At 41.3% G+C, this 18093-nt stretch overlaps 1 protein-coding gene across 2 annotated transcripts in view; it reads left to right on the forward strand.

Annotated features, from left to right (window-relative positions):
• Positions 1 to 18093, forward strand: part of ST3GAL3 (ST3 beta-galactoside alpha-2,3-sialyltransferase 3) — a 260656-nt gene that overhangs the window by 67145 nt on the left and 175418 nt on the right. The window contains exon 3 of one of the 2 annotated variants that reach the window (XM_063297799.1): positions 6819 to 6866. The exons of the other annotated variant lie outside the window; for it this stretch is intronic. Within the exon in view, the coding sequence (XP_063153869.1) occupies positions 6819 to 6866 (48 nt within the window). The remainder of the gene's footprint in view (positions 1 to 6818; positions 6867 to 18093) is intronic. 2 annotated transcript variants of the gene reach the window in all.

Here is an 18093-nt window from a genome sequence, read left to right on the forward strand (position 1 = left end):
CAAAAGCGCACCAAATACAAACTAAAAACCCTCGGCTCAAACGTAATCCCTCCCCCCGCCCTGCCGTTGCAAACTCCCCCCCCCCCCCCCAGGTGCTGGTAACCGTTTCTGCTGATGTCCTGGGAAAGGAACCTTGAACACACGAGATAACCCAAACACATTCCAATCCAGCTGCTAACATATAACAATCCCACAAGATGGAATCCTCCTCCCTTCCCAGACGAAACATGCATCAGCCAAATGACATGCGAAACGTTACGATGTAACGGTAACATTGGAACGGTGAACATGACAGGATTACTATTAGAACGTGCTCCTGGGGCTGGGGCTCTCCTTTGATGGTATTTGTGCTTGTATCAGTGAGTGCTTCATCAATCCCAGTCTCCTCCTCAGGGCTACCCAGGATCAAGGCATTCTTGCCTAGTCTCGCTGTCCCTTCTCTCAAGGGTGGCTTTTCCTGGACTTTTCGGGAGACTTCATGCTGTGTGCTGTCACTGAGCCTGTACACTTGTTCTGGGCCATCTGAGCACTGCACCTCTTCTACTTTCTGCTCAATATGGTGTGCCCAGCCAAACATTTCAGGGTGGGGTCCATGAGTCCCAAGTTCCTGCTTGGAACATTTGCAGGGGAGGAGAAAGAAGCAGGTGGGGATAATTAGCACAATAGTGACTGAACAGGCAGGTCTTTCCTTGTGGACTTAGTTGCCTCCTCTCCCCTGTTTCCTGTTGGCTCAGTGGTATCACAAAGCAGCTCAACCCTAGGTTGTACCTTGCACAGCGAGAGTGAGCCACATGCCCCACTCCAGGGCACTCACCCTAGGAAAGCAGGCCACTGGAGGAGAGGCCCCACCCAAATGGCAGCTTTGCCTAGTGTTTGTTCAGTGGGCAAGGGCTGAACACACCAAGAAGCCTGTTAGCCAGGCTTTGACCTGTGAATATATGGTGGACTTTGAAGTAGGTAATGGAGAAAGCTTCTCACACAGTTCTACTCTCTCCTACATGCCTTCATCTGGAGGTTAGAAGAGGTGGTATATTTGAATGCAAATATTCCTTTCTGTGCAATAATGCTGGTTCCAAGATTGTGCAGAGAGCTCTGTTTGGGTTCATACAAATGTGAGCACAGCACAGCTCTCCTTCAGAATTTTGGCTGAATGTTTAGAGAGTAGGAAGGGGGGAAGGGTAAAAAATAGCACGTTTTTCTCTTTCTCTGCCCAATTTGAGCTCTCCAAGAGTTTAGCTGAATATCTGAAGAAAGCTAATGTGAAGACTGGATCCTTCCCTATCTAGGCCCCAAATATCTTCCTTATGCTCCTCTTTCTAGTTTAAACCTTAACATTGGATGCAAACACATTTTCTCTGTCAGAGTATTCATGACCCCTTTTTTTATTTAAGTCAAAATAACAGAGAGGAGAAACTAGGATTAGTGATGCCAGTTAAATAAACTATGATGCAAATGTTATATGAGGTGGGAAGAGAGAACATTTGGGAGTCTGTTTTGAGATATTCCTATTAGATGAAAACATGTTTTTTGATCCATCCAGTTTGAATCTAGAGATGTATGCAGAGACCTCCCAGCACTAACTCTCCCTCACTGAAACTTCAGAATGAAGAGCTGGGGCTGTGATCACAGAGAACTTAAAGAGTAAAAAAAAAATACATAGTAATATACAGGTGTTAAACCTGTAAATGCCATTGAGAATTGAAATGTCCACAAACAGCACACCTTATTTGTACATATATGCCCTGCAGGAGCACTGAAAATATCTGGGGTTGACTTCTTTGTCCCTGGTACTCAGGAACTGCCAGTGATTGACTGATCGATTGATTGATTCAATTGATATAACATATTCTGATTGCAAGCCAGCATTCAATTGGGAATAGCCTATATTAAAAATTCACTAAAAACTGAAGGTTTTTTTTTAATGTTTCAGTTTTGAAAGAAGAGTTATCTGAAATGGTGTTCAAGGTCTGCAGTTTTTTAAAGGAAAGGAGCTGCCAGATAAATGTCAGGGCCTTGCTATGTTTGGTTTGGATTCTGGAGAATACTATTCCTGTGGTATGTGAAGCAAGAACTGCATCAAACACTTATTAAATGTACTGTATATTATCCCTGTGGGACCTGTGGTTTGTTTTGTGATTTCTCAGAACTCTGTTCAAAATATAGCATACACTCTGTACATAGAGTCCTAAACAATATATTTCTCCGTGCATAGGCAATTATTTCTGCTTCTGCTTTTGAATGTAATGAAGAAAAAAGAAGTGGAAAATGACTTCTTACAAGGGAATAATTTTGAGCCCAAGATAAGTTAACTGAAGGAAGGTCATAGAAGGAAAATTATCTCCCTCCCTCTCATCTCAGCCTCCTGAAAAGACTCTGGCTCATCTGAGGACCTACCTTATCTGTCTGTCTGTCACATTTGTAGGCTGCCCACTCAGGACAACTTTGGGTGGCATACAGATTAAAAACGTGAAAATCATATCAACAATCAACACCATAAAGAAAGAAAAGATGCCTGAACAAGAAGACAATGAACACAATAACAGCAAAACCAACCCACAGTGAGCCCACATAATACCTTAGCCCAACCACCTGGGAAAGACCCAGGCCTTCAAGGTTCTTCTAAAAGAGAGACAAGTTGAGTATCTCTGAGGGGATGCTGTTCCAAATGGCAGGTACCATGACAGAAAAGGCACACCTCCTGGGTCCCATCAGATAGAATTACTTGATACATGGGTCCCAAATCATGCTAACTGTCAGGTCTTTCTGGATGGACAGATATCACTGGAGAAAAATAATCCCTCAAATAATAAGGCTCAGTGCCATGAAAGGCTTTATAGGTGACAGCCAGCATCTTGAATTGCAGTTGGAAACCTAACTAATGTAACTCATATAACAGAGGTATTACATGGGCATATCATGGCATGCCCATAACTCCTTCTGCTGCTGCATTCTAGATCAGCTGAAGTTTCCAAATGGTCTTCAAAAGCAGTTCCATGCAGAGTGCATTACAATAATCCAGATGAGAGGTGACCAAGGCAGATTGACTAGGAATAGGAATGATCCAGAAATCAGTGCAATTGGCACACAAGATGGATTTGTGCAAAGGCCTTGCTGCCCACAGCTTCTCCCTGCCCCTCAAGGAGGAACAGTGAGTCCAGGACAACCCTCAGATTGCTTGCCAGTTCCATCAGGGGAGTGCTACTCATTCAGAATGAAGGATGGGAAATCCCCAGGAATGGGAGGTCCATGAACCCAGAGCTACTTGGTCTTGTCAAGGTTGAACCTGAACCTGTACCTCCCCATCCAGACTCTCACTGCCTTCAGACAGTGGTGCAAGACTTTGACACCATTACTTGGTCAGCCTGAAGATGAGATATACAACTGAATATCATCAGTATGCTGATACCTGACCCTATGTTGCCAGGTGATGTCACTCAGCAGCCTTACATAGAGGGGTAAGAGGAGGGGTAAGAACATCAAGCCCTATGGTACCCCACAGTCCAGGGATTTTGGGTGCAACTCCCCACCCCCAATCAATACTGACTGGAACCACACACAGAAGAAGAAAAATCACATTGCAACACCATGCCTCCCCCTCCCAATCCCTGCAAGTCAGTCCAGAAGGATACCATGATCAATGGTATTGAAAGCCACTGAGAGATTAAGAACAGCTAGGATAGATACACTACTTCAGGGTGGAGTAAGGCCAACTAATGCCCTAAGCACAGTCCAACAGTGGTGCCCCTCGACAGAAGCGACACTCTCATGCCATGAGATGGAAACAAATATGATATCTGATGGCAACTGCAAACCAAACTTCTAAACTTTAGTAACTTGCCATGCCAAAGAACATGTTTTTTTAACAATGCAGATTAAATTCGAACATGGCAGATAAGTACAATTAAAAAATTCAACTAAAGTCAAGTGTGGTATTCCCCTTTCCTTGGTGTCCTAAGCACATGCTTATTTTGCTTAATGGTTAATCCAGGGCTGCACTATCCTTGACCTAGCTTTGCCAAAGGCCAGAGATCATCAAAAAGTGCATAGTTTCACTGTACAGTGCCCAAACCTGAAGCCCATCCAGATAATGTGATACGGAAGACCGGGTAGGAAAAATTACCATCAGTTGGGCAGATGTTTGTCCCTTTCCTCCAGGACACCTTCACATCCCTTGTCCTATTGTAAAGGAGAGCTTCCATGGCATGATTTTTAATTATTTTTAAAGAGCTGAGTGTCTGGAAGGTAAATGGGAAGGGAAACTTTATTTCCATAAACTTCTTTAGGGAACTTAACTTGAAATCCTGGCCAATGTATTTAAAATTGTGAATAAGAATATGGTGAGTTTCATATAGTTCAGGGATTAAACAACTTTTATTGTACCAGTTTCTCATGACTATTTATGGGGTATCCTTCCTTATCAATACATCCCAATCTGATTCATCTGAAAGGCTCCATTGAATAAAACATGCAGATTGTTTGCTTGCTTGAGGAATACAATGAGGACTAGGAGGAAGGTAAGAGAGCCAGTTTGGAAAGTAAGAGAGACAGAAACCGGGAGACCGTGAGTTCTAGTCCCTCCTTAGGCACAAAGCTAGCTGGGTGACCTTGGGCCAGTCACTCTCACTCAGCCCTAGGCAGTGGCAAACCACTTCCAAAATCTTGCCAAGTAAATTGCAAGGCTTAGTCCAGGCAGTCACCAGGAGTCATCACTGACTCGAAGGAACAAAAACAAAAAAACAAAAACAAAAGTCCTTTCTAACTTTGTGGCATGAATGGAGCTGCTAGTAGAATCTTCTGATGAAGCTGATGTTTTTTGCATTCCAAAAACAGATGTTAAAAAAGAGGCAATATTCACAACAAGGTGTAGAGAGGAAGGAAGACGATCTTAATGGAGATAAGCTGACTTCATTGCCAAGGCAACAGAGGCTAAAGCATTTTTTAAGTCCAAACCATCCAGATAACATTTGGAAGGGACTTAGATATACACCAATTCACTGAACTATAAGGAAGAAGTACAGCAAAATCAAACTTGCAAAATACTGCTTTAATAGCCAGTCTCAATAAAAGTATTTATACACATCCTGTGGAGTTGATTTCATGGTCTGGTCTATCTAGTGGGACTGACACAAGGGCCTCAGGTCATGAGCTTGTACTTGACTTTATTTAGGCTGAAAGTTAATTATATTGCAGGGGTCATGAGCAATGATGATCCATCAAGGTTAGAACTGATTTTTCACCCCTTGTAGATTTTTAAGTATCTAGTTTTTTAAAATTAAATAATCAGGTTTAAATGGGGGAAACCACAAACTGAGTCTTAAGCTTTATAGGAAAAGCACAATATAAATATAACCTTTGTAGAGGAAATCATGGCATAAATTATATTTTATTTACTGTTATTCAGTAATTTGAGGAATTAGAATTATGATCGCACAGTCTAAGAAGCTTTTAAAATAATAATAATCATTTCAGTTACATGTGCTTAGGCTTGCTTATTGGAAGATATTGGAACTTGGAGTCTGTGCCAAAAGCTTCCTAGAAAAGGTAACTTTTGAGAGAGATTTATCAATGTAGAAATGTAACCTCATACATGCATTCTGAGGCACAACTTCTGGTATAAGAGCATCAAGAGGGAAAGTGGAAAAATCCCAGTTATGTCTCAGACAGCTGTTGGTACAACTGGATGAGCAAACAACATATGTACTAGGAAATAAGAAAGGAGAGAGAAAATCAAGATAACAGCCATTTTGAAGAATTGTATGGTCAGATGATAAGGGAAGTGGATAATTTTGTCAAGATGAATATCACCATGATAACCTCTTACTCAGTGCTCCTTCTCCTATATTGCAACAGGTCAGCTTTTCCCTTAATGATTGGTCTTAGGAAGTTAAATAATTACATCCTAACACTGTTTATTAGAAGATGTTCATACAATGTTTGAGAAATTTTAGTTTTTTGCTATAGAGGAAGATCCCATTCATTCTCCCTCTCAAAAATATACATTGTTATTTTTTTCTAACCATGTGCAATGAAAAGGCATACCTTTTATATTTTTATGTTTAGATATTATACATATTCTAAGGGACGCGGTGGCGCTGCGGGTTAAACCGCTGAGCTGCCGATCGGAAGGTCGGCGGTTCGAAACCGCGCGGCGGGGTGAGCTCCCGTTGCTCGTCCCAGCTCCTGCTCACCTAGCAGTTCAAAAACATGCAAATGTGAGTAGATCAATAGGTACCACTTCGGCGGGAAGGTAACGGCGTTCCGAGTCATCATGCTGGCCACATGACCCGGAAGTGTCCTATGGACAACGCCGGCTCTTCGGCTTAGAAATGGAGATGAGCACCGCCCCCTAGAGTCGGATTTGACTGGACTTTACGTCAAGGGAAACCTTTACCTTTACTTATTATACATATTTATATATTCTGTGACACAGTAATGCAATCAGTACTCTCTGTTACAAAATAAACATATTATACAAACTAAAATCGTCGCAGTGGATTCTGGAATCCACATTAAATATTTATAGCTCCTCAAAGGCAATGACAAACATGCTCCCACTGACTTTTTGGTGTGAGCCGACAAGCTATTGTAGCAGTTTATTTCTTATTGTACTGCTTGCCTCTTTCCAGGAAGGGATATAATTCTAGGCCACTCCAGTTTGACCGACTGCAAGAGCTAGATTAATACTGTGATTAGAATTTCTCTGCTGCATGTGTAGTCAGTAGACTGATTTTATTGAGGAAGAGGAAACAGGAGCCTCTTATTAACAAGTATCGGTTTATATGACAAGGGAAAAATGAACTTGTACTCTTGTGTTACAGATTCAGTGGTTCTTTCCTCTGACTCCGTTGGACATTCAATAGGCTCAGGTACAACTTCCCGTCCCCTCTTCTCTTTCATAAAAAAGATTGCCAATTTATGTGTGACAGCCATGTTGGGAGGCAGATAAGCAGCCGTTAAGCCCAATTCACTATTAGCCTTCATGACAGTCTTTGAAGGAAATTTGATGAGCTCCTTGAAAATGAATAATTAAAGAGAATATACTCTTTGTACTCTTTTCCTGGTGCTACATATTTATTGCTTAAATTGTGCTTTTGGTTATACTGGTTGGGAGTCTGGAAGCTATGGTCGCAACTCATCTGGAGGGCACCATGTTGGAGAAGGCTATTTTAGATGAGAGGTCACTTTTGCAAATATAAAAACCTTCATGCATCAAACCTTCTTAAGCTGTAATATCAGCAAGCCACATCAGATAAGTAAAACAAGTAGGGAAGTTTAATACAATAACTGACAGTGGCTTGCAGCAACAAAGCAGAACAGGATTTGTAAATTAAGTTAGTGAATACCTGGCTACAGAATACTGTCTGTTTTGTGAGTTTGCTAATAATTGGCAACAACAAGATTCAGGTAGGCAGAGTGCTTTGATCAGCTAACATACATGGACCTAGTTATAGCTTTTTATGAAACTTCCTCTAGAAAGGCCTGTAATTAGAGAAAAATGATCTTCCAAAAGATGTTGTATTAACTGATTATCTTTCCAGAAGAAAATGCAGATGATGCTTCTTGAAAGAAGATGGAACTAAGTACTGCCTCAAATATACTGTAGCTCCAATGATTTTTCTGCAGATAGAGATAGTGAGTTCAGGGAGACATTTCCTTTCCTACTGATTTTTGGAAAGTTATTTACTTGAACTTAAAAGCAGCGTGCTCATTTTGCGTTAGAATACCTATGAACTAGTTACACCTACACTGCAGCTGCAAGTTGTTGTGATTGATGAGTGATTTAGAATGTGTGTTAAGAGCCCAAATAAAGAATTTGCAGCAAGGGTCTCTGGAAGAATAAGAGGAGGAGATTTATCCTCGGTCAGCTTTAATATACAGTATGTAGGTGTGTGGCCTAAAAAGAAACTCTGATCCACTTCCTCTTTGAAGTTAGTTAGCTCCTGCCTTGTGAAAAGCTCTTTTCAGGATGCTGATTATGCTGTGATAAGAATATTTACTGCCTTCCAACATGGCCCCTGGCTTCTTACCTGCCTAGTAGGGCTGTGCATCCATTGAGAATGATTTGGAAAAAGAGCTTTGGACCTCACATGAGCTCACCACCTCTCTGCAGTTCAGAAAGGTAGCTCAACTTTTAAGGCTCCCTTGTGAGCCTGAAAAAAATGATGCTACAGCTAAAAGCACAAAGGCCTGAAAGAAGTCCAGCTATTTAATGAATAACATAGAGGTACTTCATTTGTATGAGGTCCAAAGCACTTCCTCCAAATAATTTTTGAAATATACACAGCCCTGCTAGACAGTAATCAAGTATAGCTTGCTGCCTAACCCTAACAGGGAAGCTTATTGAAAGGGTGTTGCTCAGTTACTAACCTCAGACTTTAGGTTTTTTTATAAGTAGAGACTGCTTCTGTTCTTCTTTCTGCATTCCCAAATCTAAAGGTGATTGGACTGGATGCATGATCTTCTCCCTGATTGCCTAGCCTTGCCTTGCCTGATGAAGGGAAATACGCTTAAGTTTTAAAGAAAAAGCAAGTGTGTTCTCCAGAAGATTCTCATGTGGTATATTTTTCTGAGATGCAAGCCTCATGAGGTGCTAAAACACAATTAAAAGAAAATAATTTATTTCCTCTGTTTTAACAGAATTAAATTATTCTCTTTGTAACAGTGGCCAACTAGCCAGAAGAAGGTTGGAAATGGCTGCAGTTTATGATATTTCTGCATGTTGAAAGTAATTTAGGTTGTTGTTGGCTTTATTGTGCTTCAAGCTCTGCTAGTGAAAAATAATCTCTGTAACAAGGTTAAGTTGTGTGGTCTATTGCTAGACTGAGGGATAGCTTTCCTTATTGAAACAGGAAGGAGAGAGAGGAAACCCATGTCTCTTGTGCCTCTGACATTATTCTGTTCACAATTTGCTGCAGATCTGGGAACAGGCTTGCTATTCCACTTCCAAACATTGCTTAGTCCTCAAGTTATGATGGTAATTGGGATCGGAATTTCCTTTGCTAAACGATGCGATTGTAAAGTGCAATGCCACCTGACTGCATCAGTTAGCAATAGCAATCCTGGCAGTCCCTGTTGCCACTGTTAACCAAATTCCACTGTTGTTAGGCAAGGAACACCCCAATCCAAGCCTTTCCCAGCTTGGTCCCTCCCAGCCCCAAGTCTTGGTAAGGTAAGGGACTGCCGCCTCTGCCTCCTCTTCAACCCCCACCTGCCTATCTCCCCCCCATCTCTTCCCTTTTGGCTGCCGTGCACAGTGGCACTCCTCAGCAGTGATGGCACTGGGGCTGAAGTAGAGTCCTGGGGCCTTCAGCAGTCTTAGCGGGCTGCCCCCGGGCCTCTACTTCAGCCCAGTGCTGCCGCCACCATCGAGTGCTGCCTCAGGCTTCTGAGGCCTTCTGAAGCATTGTGAAGCATGCCTGCTGTTCCCCAAATCATGCCTGCTATTCTCACAATGCTTTGAAAAGCCTTTGGAAAGCTTCTGAGGCTTTATGAAGCATCACAAGAACGGCGCACGCTATTTGGAGAAGGCACGAGTGGCCTTGGGAAATAAGGCCTGGTGCTGCCTTGCATAGGGCCAGGATGGGCACACCTTGTCAGTGGCGGGAGGAAAATGGTGAAGGTCAGCTGGGCACAGCAGTGGGCAGGTGGGTGCCACAGGGGGCAAAGGTCAGCAGAGCGTGGGATGGCTGGGGCTTTGTACTGTGGCGCTGGGGTGGCTGGCCGCAGCGCAGGACTTCAGGCAGTACTCTTCAGTGGTGGCGGCGATGCTGGGGTTGAAGTAGAGGTCATGGTGTGGCAGCAGCCAGCTGAGACTGCAGAAGGCCCTGGACCTGTACTTCAGCTCCAGTGTCACCGCTGCTGCTGAGGACTGCCTCTGTGCAGTGTGGCCAAAAGGGCAGAGATGGGAGAGATGGGGGGAGTTGAAGCACCCCTGTGGTTGTAAGTGCAGGTGGGCTGCCAAGGGCCCAAATTTTGATCATGTGACCGTGGGGGCGCTGCAATGGCCCTAACTTTGGGGACTGGACATAAGTACCATTCATTCAGTGCTGCCGTAACTTTGAACGAATGAATGAATGGCCGTTAAGTGAGGATCGCCTGTAGGTACTTCTCAGGTTGGGGAGAAAAAGGAAACAAAACCACCTAATACACAAATGGGAGTAGTGATTGTGATTATTCATATTTCAAGGGTTGGAAATGGAAAGAGTTGCTTGGGAGTGATGCTATCTTTGCTCAGTGTGGATGAACAGGGATTACATTGGAATTAACTTCCTTCTCTGCAGTTGCTCAGTTACATTAATATTAATAACTCTAAATTGGCTCATTTTTCATATTTACAACTTTTGAGCAATGACTAGCTGATAAAGTTTTCATCTTGTATATGTTTCATTACCAGAATAGGTGACTCTGTCAGTACTCTGACATAGGGAAATGAAATTTATTGGCTGTTTATATACAACAGCTTGTCCTACGAGCCTTGTGCATGTTTGGGCTGGATGTGTTGATTAGTGGTAATGTTTCTTCCTTGATTGGCAGGCTACTGTCTGGTGCTTATTGTGGTGATTAGGTGCTGGTTCCTGCTTATCTAAGTGTTGGTTAATAGGAAAACAGTTTGATTTGATTAGCTTTAGAATTTATCTAGATCTTCAAAAAGAAAGTCAGTCCGTCTCTTGTTTTGCTGAATGTACACTTCTGTCAGTATAGTAATCTGCCACATCTAAAGAAAGCTTTTTCCACAGCGATGGCCTATGTTTTGGAAATAAGAGGAAAAAAAGAATAAAGTAATAGACTAGAGGGAGAGCTAGTTTGGTTTAATGATTAAAGACACAACACTAGAATCTGGAGACTATGAGTTCTAGTCCTGCTGTAGGTATGAAGCCAGCTGGGTGACTTTGAGCCAGTCACTGTCTCTCAGCCCTAGGAAGGAGACAATGGCAAACCACTTCCCAAAATGTTACCAAGAAAACTGCATGGACTTGTCCATGTAGTCACCAAGAGCCAAGACTGACTTAAACACACCAAAACAGACAAAAAGGTACTAGCAGTAGAGAGAGGGAATGCAAATAATTTGAAAACAGGTGTCATGGAAGGCTTTGAAGACACTAGCTAAATAATGTTATCTCTCTGTGCACAAACAGCAATAGGAAATAGCAACTCCATCCAGATACAACTAGATCCAGTGTCACTTATACCAAATAACTACTTTCATAACACTTTTCAAATAAGTGGTAAGGTAGTTGGTGCTTTTTAAGGGGTATATATATTTAAGTGGTATAATAAGAAAACACAGCCAGAGAAGATGCTTAGAAAAATGTAAATATGGTAACTTTTTAAAAACGTGACTTAATAGAGCAGATTCATGAAAGGTGTGTTTGTGTGAGTGATATCACCTGCGATATCAAAGATGTTATCTACTTTGCATTCATAATTGCAGTAATTATAAATAACTATAATGTCCTCATCCTGTGGAGTAAGCACAGGAGAAAATATAGTATCACCGAAACAATACACTTCATTAACAGAAGATTTCTGGATCATATGCAATCAAACAGTTGCACATATTTTATTTGAGAAATAGATCATCTAGAGAGGACAACTAGGAGTACCAAGGACAGAATAGTCTTTAGAGAGGAATAATCTTCCATGACGAAGAGAACAGTTTTAAATAGCTTTCTTTTGGACTGACACTCTCACAAAATTAAAGTATGGACTTTTACAAGCATCTAAATTGTGTTCCCGGCAATAGATGATAAAATAAAACTAAGAAAGAGCACTTAGTGTCAGGAAGAACTGTGTCCCAATCTGCAACACCCCTCATAGTCTTGTTGTAAAATTACATTTATTATCTGCATGCTAACATCTTTCAACAGCAGTATCGAGAATTTTACAACTGGCTGGTTCAACGTTCTCTCCCCTCACCATTAAAGTTTCCATTGTTCGATCATGATACAGTCAAATCCATCAATCTGCTCCTTCCTTTTCTTGTGTGATTGAAAATTACACATAGTATAGTCAGTAAAAATTATTCTGGAACAGACTGGCTTCCTGGGTATTGCAACTGGTCTTCAAAATATTAATATCACCTAAGAGATATCTTTTGACAATGAAGATACTGAAGTAGTGGATAGCTTCTGCCTTTCAGGATCAACTATTAACTAGTAAAGGAACCAGCAATCAAGAAATACTCTGCAGACTAGCACTTGATAGGGGAACAGTGAAGGCCTTGGAAAATATATTTATATCCTAAGATATGTCTATACCCACAAAGTTCAGAATTATGCAGTTAATGATTTTCCTTGTGAAATGTTATGGAAGCAAAATTTGGACTTTGAAGAAGCCTAATCGAAAGTATGGGGATGCTTTTGAACTTTGGTGTTAGAGAGGACTCTTGAGAATACCATGGATAGCCAAGAAAACAAACAAAAGGATTGTGGAACAAAACAACCCAGAGTTCTCACATGCAAATTATCGTATTTTGGACACATTATGCAAAGACTTAGCTGTCTTGAGAAGTTATAATGTGGGAAAGGATGGAAGAAAAGAGAAAAAGTGGATAACTAGCAACAAAGTGGATTACAATAGCGTTGGGTGTGCTGTTGGAAGACTTGAAGGGCAGGCTGTGGACAGATCATCTGGAGAAGGTCTGTCTGTGTAGTTGCTAAGAGTTAACACCAACTTGGTGGAACATAATCAGTCAATCAATCAGTTAATCAACCAACCAACCAACCAACCAATCAAAGAAATGTATTGGAGGGATATTACCTATAAAATTCCCTGCTTCATGAATGGTCTGCTAAAGCATTTTAGATCAATGGTTGGCAGCCTCTATTTGAAGACCTCCAGTAAAGAGGAATGTATTTCATAAAGCAACATATTTCACAGACTGACAGCTTTTAGCATAGGACGTTCCTCTTAATACCTAACCTGAATCTATTTGACTATAGTTTTAATCTATTGGTTTTAGTCCTGTCTTCTGGGGCAGCAGAGAATAAGTTTACTCCCTCCTCTTGCGATATTAGAAGACTCCTATCATATTTCTTCTCGGTTTTCCCTTCTGGAGGCTTAACACACCCAGTTCTGTTAAGTGTTCTTCATAGGATTTGGTTTCTAGCCTCTGATCTTCTTGGTTGTTCTTCTCTGAACTTGCTGCAGTTTGTCAGTGTGTGGTGCCCAGAACTTAATGGGGTCTGACCAAGGCAGAGTAGAGTGGGACAATTGCTTCCTGTGATTTAGACTCTAAATATCTGTTAATACCTCCCAAAATAGCATTTGCCTTTTTAGCGGTTGCATTACACTGTTTACTGATCAGTCTGTTATCAGCTAGAACAGTGAGATCCTTTTCACATGTATTACTGCCAAGTCAAGTCCCCCTCATCCCATAATTATGCCTTCCTTTTTTCCCCCCCATATGCAGAACTTTATTTTTCTCCTTGTTACATTTCAACCTGTTCATTTCAGCCCATCATTTAATGCTGTCTATTTGAATTTTTTTCTCTTCTAAAGTGCTAGCCATTCCTCTTAGTTTTCTGTCATTTGCGTATTTAATCATCATCCCCTTAGCCCTTTCATAGAGGTCATTAATAAAAATGTTGAACAGGGCAGAGCCCTGTGTCACTCCACTCCATATGATTCTCCAAGCCGATGTGGAGTACTCTACATACTGTAGTTATAACGCCATCTAACAGGTGTATCAGCTAGCTCATTTTTTTACCATGTCACTAATAAGGATATTTAGAAACTGTCATGGTTTGCTGAGGCCCAAATACACTATATCCACGGTATTCTGGCTATCAGAAAAGATTAGGTTAGTCTAATATGATTGGTATGTGAGAAACCCATGCTGGCTCTTAATTGTTGCATTCCTATCCAAGTGCTCACAAACATGGTGTTTAGAAAGCTGCTTGAGTATTTTACCCAGTATAGATGTCAAGCTGACAGATCTGCAATTTCTGAAATCCTTCTCTTTGCCCTTTTTGAAGACAGGGACACCATTAGCTCTCTTCTGAGACCGCCTCCCAACTTTCCGGGACCTCGCCAGTTTTCCAGGAATTCTCAAACATAACAGTTAGTGGTTGTGCAACTCTGTTAGATCCTTCAGTATTTGCCTGCCCTGATGTCTCAGTAAGGAAACTCTTAAAGTTCTTAAGATTGCTTCCCCCACCCCCCAGCCTCCTTCCACTAAGGTATCTGTCCATCTTGAATGTTAATGATCTGTGGTCTGCTTCTGACATCTCTAGAATCCCATAAGGAAAATCTTCCAAAATCACTTAATTCCTCAACTGGACTTGTCTTGGGGTATTTCCAGTTCCTTGTAGTGCTGTTGATGTTTCTTTGAATCTATGAGTGAGGTGTACTTGGCATTTTGAGCTGTGTCGCTATGGTAACCAATAAAACCAATGAGTGTTGTGTGTTGTTCTTGTGTGAACTGGGCAAAGTAATCACACCAAAGTGGGAAAGGATGTGTAAGAAGAGTACCAAATATGGACTCCACAATTGGAAGTGGATGAGATTTGTAATCTTTGGAGCCATCACATAGAACAAAGTACTGTACATGGTGGGTTTCCCATCTCAATTCTTTTTGAACTCAAAACTAGATGTCCAACAGACTTTGAATTGTGTGTGTTTGTGTGTGTGTGTGTGAGAGAGAGAGAGAATGTGAGTTTGAAGCTTTTAGTTAAGAAGGAATTTTTCTAAACCCATATTTGTGCCAATGTGTTGCTAAAAGGCACTGGAAATGGTACAAAGGTCCTCTCCATGTTTCAAACAGCAATTTGATTTTTTTTTCCCGTTTGAGATATAGCTAACCCCAAACTGTTTATCTTAGTCTTGACACAATGAATAATTAGTTTAAAATGAAAAAGAAGGCTTTTGAATTCCCTGTAGCTGTACTGGAAAGGGGAGTGGGGAGTGAGCTCTGAGGCATGTACAAAAATAAGCTGAAGTTGGCAAAGAATGCTCAGAACGTTTTTTTTTAAAAAATGGTTTCTTCATATAAGTTCTCTTCGGAAACAGAAATAAATGCCTAGGAATAGGATGAGGGATGCCTGTTTTAGCAATGATGATGATGTGCTATCAATTTGGTGTCAACACTTAGCAATTTTATAGATAGACTTTCTCCAGGATGATTTATTCTCAACCTGGCCTTTGAGTTCTCTCAAGGGTGCATTCATTGCTGTTATAATTAAGTCCATCCTCCTCGCTGCTGGTCATAGTCTTCTCTTTCTTTTTACTTTTCCTGGCACTATGGACTTTTCAAGGGAGGCTTAGCAACACTGCTTGTAAAAAAGAACTTAGAATAGTTGTTGAATGCAAACTGAATTGTGTAAGCAGTGGAGTATGGCTGCAAAAAAGGAGAATGCAGTTTTAGGTTGCATCAACAGAAGTAGTTTCTGAATCACAAGAAGAAATTATTTCACTTTATTTTTTGTTGGTCATACCCACATTGAGTAGTATGTTCAATTTTGGGCATCATACTTTAAGAAGCATTCATACAGATTGGAATAGGGCATGTTCACCTTTGAGAAGACTGAGTGCGATGATGATGATGATGATGATGACGACACTTTTCTACTTCCTTCTTCATGCAGAAGAAGGCCAAAACCTATTCTTTAGTAACCCAGATGTGGAATAATGGATTTAAATTACAGGAAAGCAGATTCTGATTAAATGTTAGGGGAAAAAAACCTCCTAGCAGTAAGAACAATTTGATAGTGGAACCAACTACCCATTTGTTTGGATGTATTTAAGCAGAAGCTGGATAGCCATCTGTTTGGCATATTCAATTTGAGTTCCTGCACTGAACAGGTGGTTGGACTCAGTGGCCTAAATAGTCACTTCATTGTTTGGCTTATGATGGACTGATCAAAGTACAAATTAAGACAGAGATGCACAGTGTGTTTTCCCAGGGCAGCATATGGCCCTGAAAGGGTGTGTGTGTCCGTAAGAGAACTCCAAAAGTTGTTACCTACATTTTTAATGTGGTAGAAGGGGAACATTATTAAATTCACAAGTGAAAAGTAATCATGTTAATTATATTTAATTTTAACTAAATGTACAGTATATGTAATCAGATTTCATTTTTTACTGTCCTCTCTGCTACTTCTTGGAGTGTGGTTTCCAGCATACCATTCCAAGCTAAATGTGATCGTTAGACTGGAAGAAGTTGCACACCACTAGCAGTTCAAAAACATGCAAATGTGAGTAGATTAATAGGTACTGCTTCAGTGGGCAGGTAACGGCGTTTCATTTAGTCATGCCGGCCACATGACCACGGAAGTGTCTACGGACAAACACCGGCTCTTCGGCTTTGAAACAGAGATGAGCACCGCCCCCTAGAATCGGACACGACTGGACTTAATGTCAAGGGAAACCTTTACCTTTACCTAGTTTATTGGTAGAACACATCTTTGGCATCCGAAGATTCCAGATCCTGCCATAGCATCACTAAAGAGGGCTTGCAAATTCTTAGAGATTGTGTTTTATTAATATGCTTGTGTTTGATCTTTGACAGTAAACAAAGATGTATGTATGTATCTGAAATCCTAAAGAACTACGGCCATTCAGTCTTGGGGTAGGTGGATCAACGATTTCACTCAATATAAAGTAGCATCCTATGTTTTTAAATAAACTGATGGCTTAATATAAATGTAAATACAACCTTAAAACAATATGCTAGAACTTACCAAACCATCATTATTTTCAATTTCACATCCTCTGAAAATCCTTTTACTTCAAGTTTTGTGATAATGTCAGAATGTCTCTGGAGAGTTCCAGACCTCGCTTTTGATGGTCTCTAGGAATGCTCTCCTTACTTTTTGGAGGTGGTAAGATTTACTCTATTAATATATAATTGCCATTGAGTCCCAGATATCTCAATGGATTGGAGGCTGTCATTGGTTAAGTAGTACTTTCCCTCTTTCTTTTCCCAGTTCATCTTTAGATAATAGTGCCTACTACATATTTTACATCCTTGGTAGTTTAACTGACACTTTGACAAAGCCTTGGTTGTCAAATACTGCAGCTCTTTTTTTAATTATTGGCCCTTTTTTCTATTGCCCAACTGTAGCTATGGGATGAGAATGACTCTGAGTGGGAATCTTTCTAGAAGAGTCCTTTAATATGTTTGTATTTGCTGTAGAATATTCCCTAGTCTTTATCTTTATTCTTTGACATCTTTTGCAAATCAAATTGACTTACTGTCAGGGCCAGCCTCGCTTCGCAATAAGACACAGACTCACTTAATGGGTATTAAGGATTTCTGGTTTATTGGAATGATAGCTGACAGAACGAAAAACGGGAACGGGGTAGGTAGTGTGGGGGTGCCCCTTTTATACCCTCCTGTATTGCCCCAGGCTTCCCCACCCCTCAATGCCCCGATCCCTCTTGATGGGACCCTTGATGGCTGCTTGGGCGTTTTCCCCGGTGTCCTCTTTGTCTCCCTGCAACGGTTGTGTCCTCCGGGGCACCATGTGCTTCTTATCTTCACTCCTCTGACGTCTCTCCTTTCAGTTGTTTATGGGATCATGGGTGTGGGTGTCTTTGGGTGCTTGTGTTAATCCCTGGTTTGATTATCTTCTTCCCCTTTTCCTTAATGATCATGATCCACGTTGTGAGGCTCTTTGTGCCTTGCAACGAGGTCATGACATGCTGCCCCCCCAAAGATGTTCTATGGTGCTGGTTTCTCCGGGTATGCCTCATGGAACTGTCTTGTTAGTTGTCTAGCCATGACGTGTCGTGCCTGGACCCACTCTGGGTGTGAGAAATGTTTCCATCTCACGAGGTATTGTAGTGTTCCTCTTTGCTTTCTTGAGTCCAGTATTTCTTTTACTTCAAAATGTTGTTGGTTGTCTATCATTATGGGTGGGGGTGGAGGTTCTTCCGTATGCCATTTGGATGTGCTCGTTGGCTTCAGTAGTGCACAATGAAACACTGGGTGGACCCGTCTCAAATTGTAAGGCAGTTCCAGTTTGAAAGTAACTGGGTTGATTACCTGTATGATTTTAAAAGGTCCAATGAATTTCGGTGCCAATTTCTTCGAGGGTTGCGAGGTCTTTATGAACTTAGTGGAGAGGTAGACCCTATCTCCCACTTTGTAGT

This window comes from Candoia aspera, chromosome 3 (assembly GCF_035149785.1).
Source record: "Candoia aspera isolate rCanAsp1 chromosome 3, rCanAsp1.hap2, whole genome shotgun sequence".
NCBI lineage: Eukaryota > Metazoa > Chordata > Lepidosauria > Squamata > Boidae > Candoia > Candoia aspera.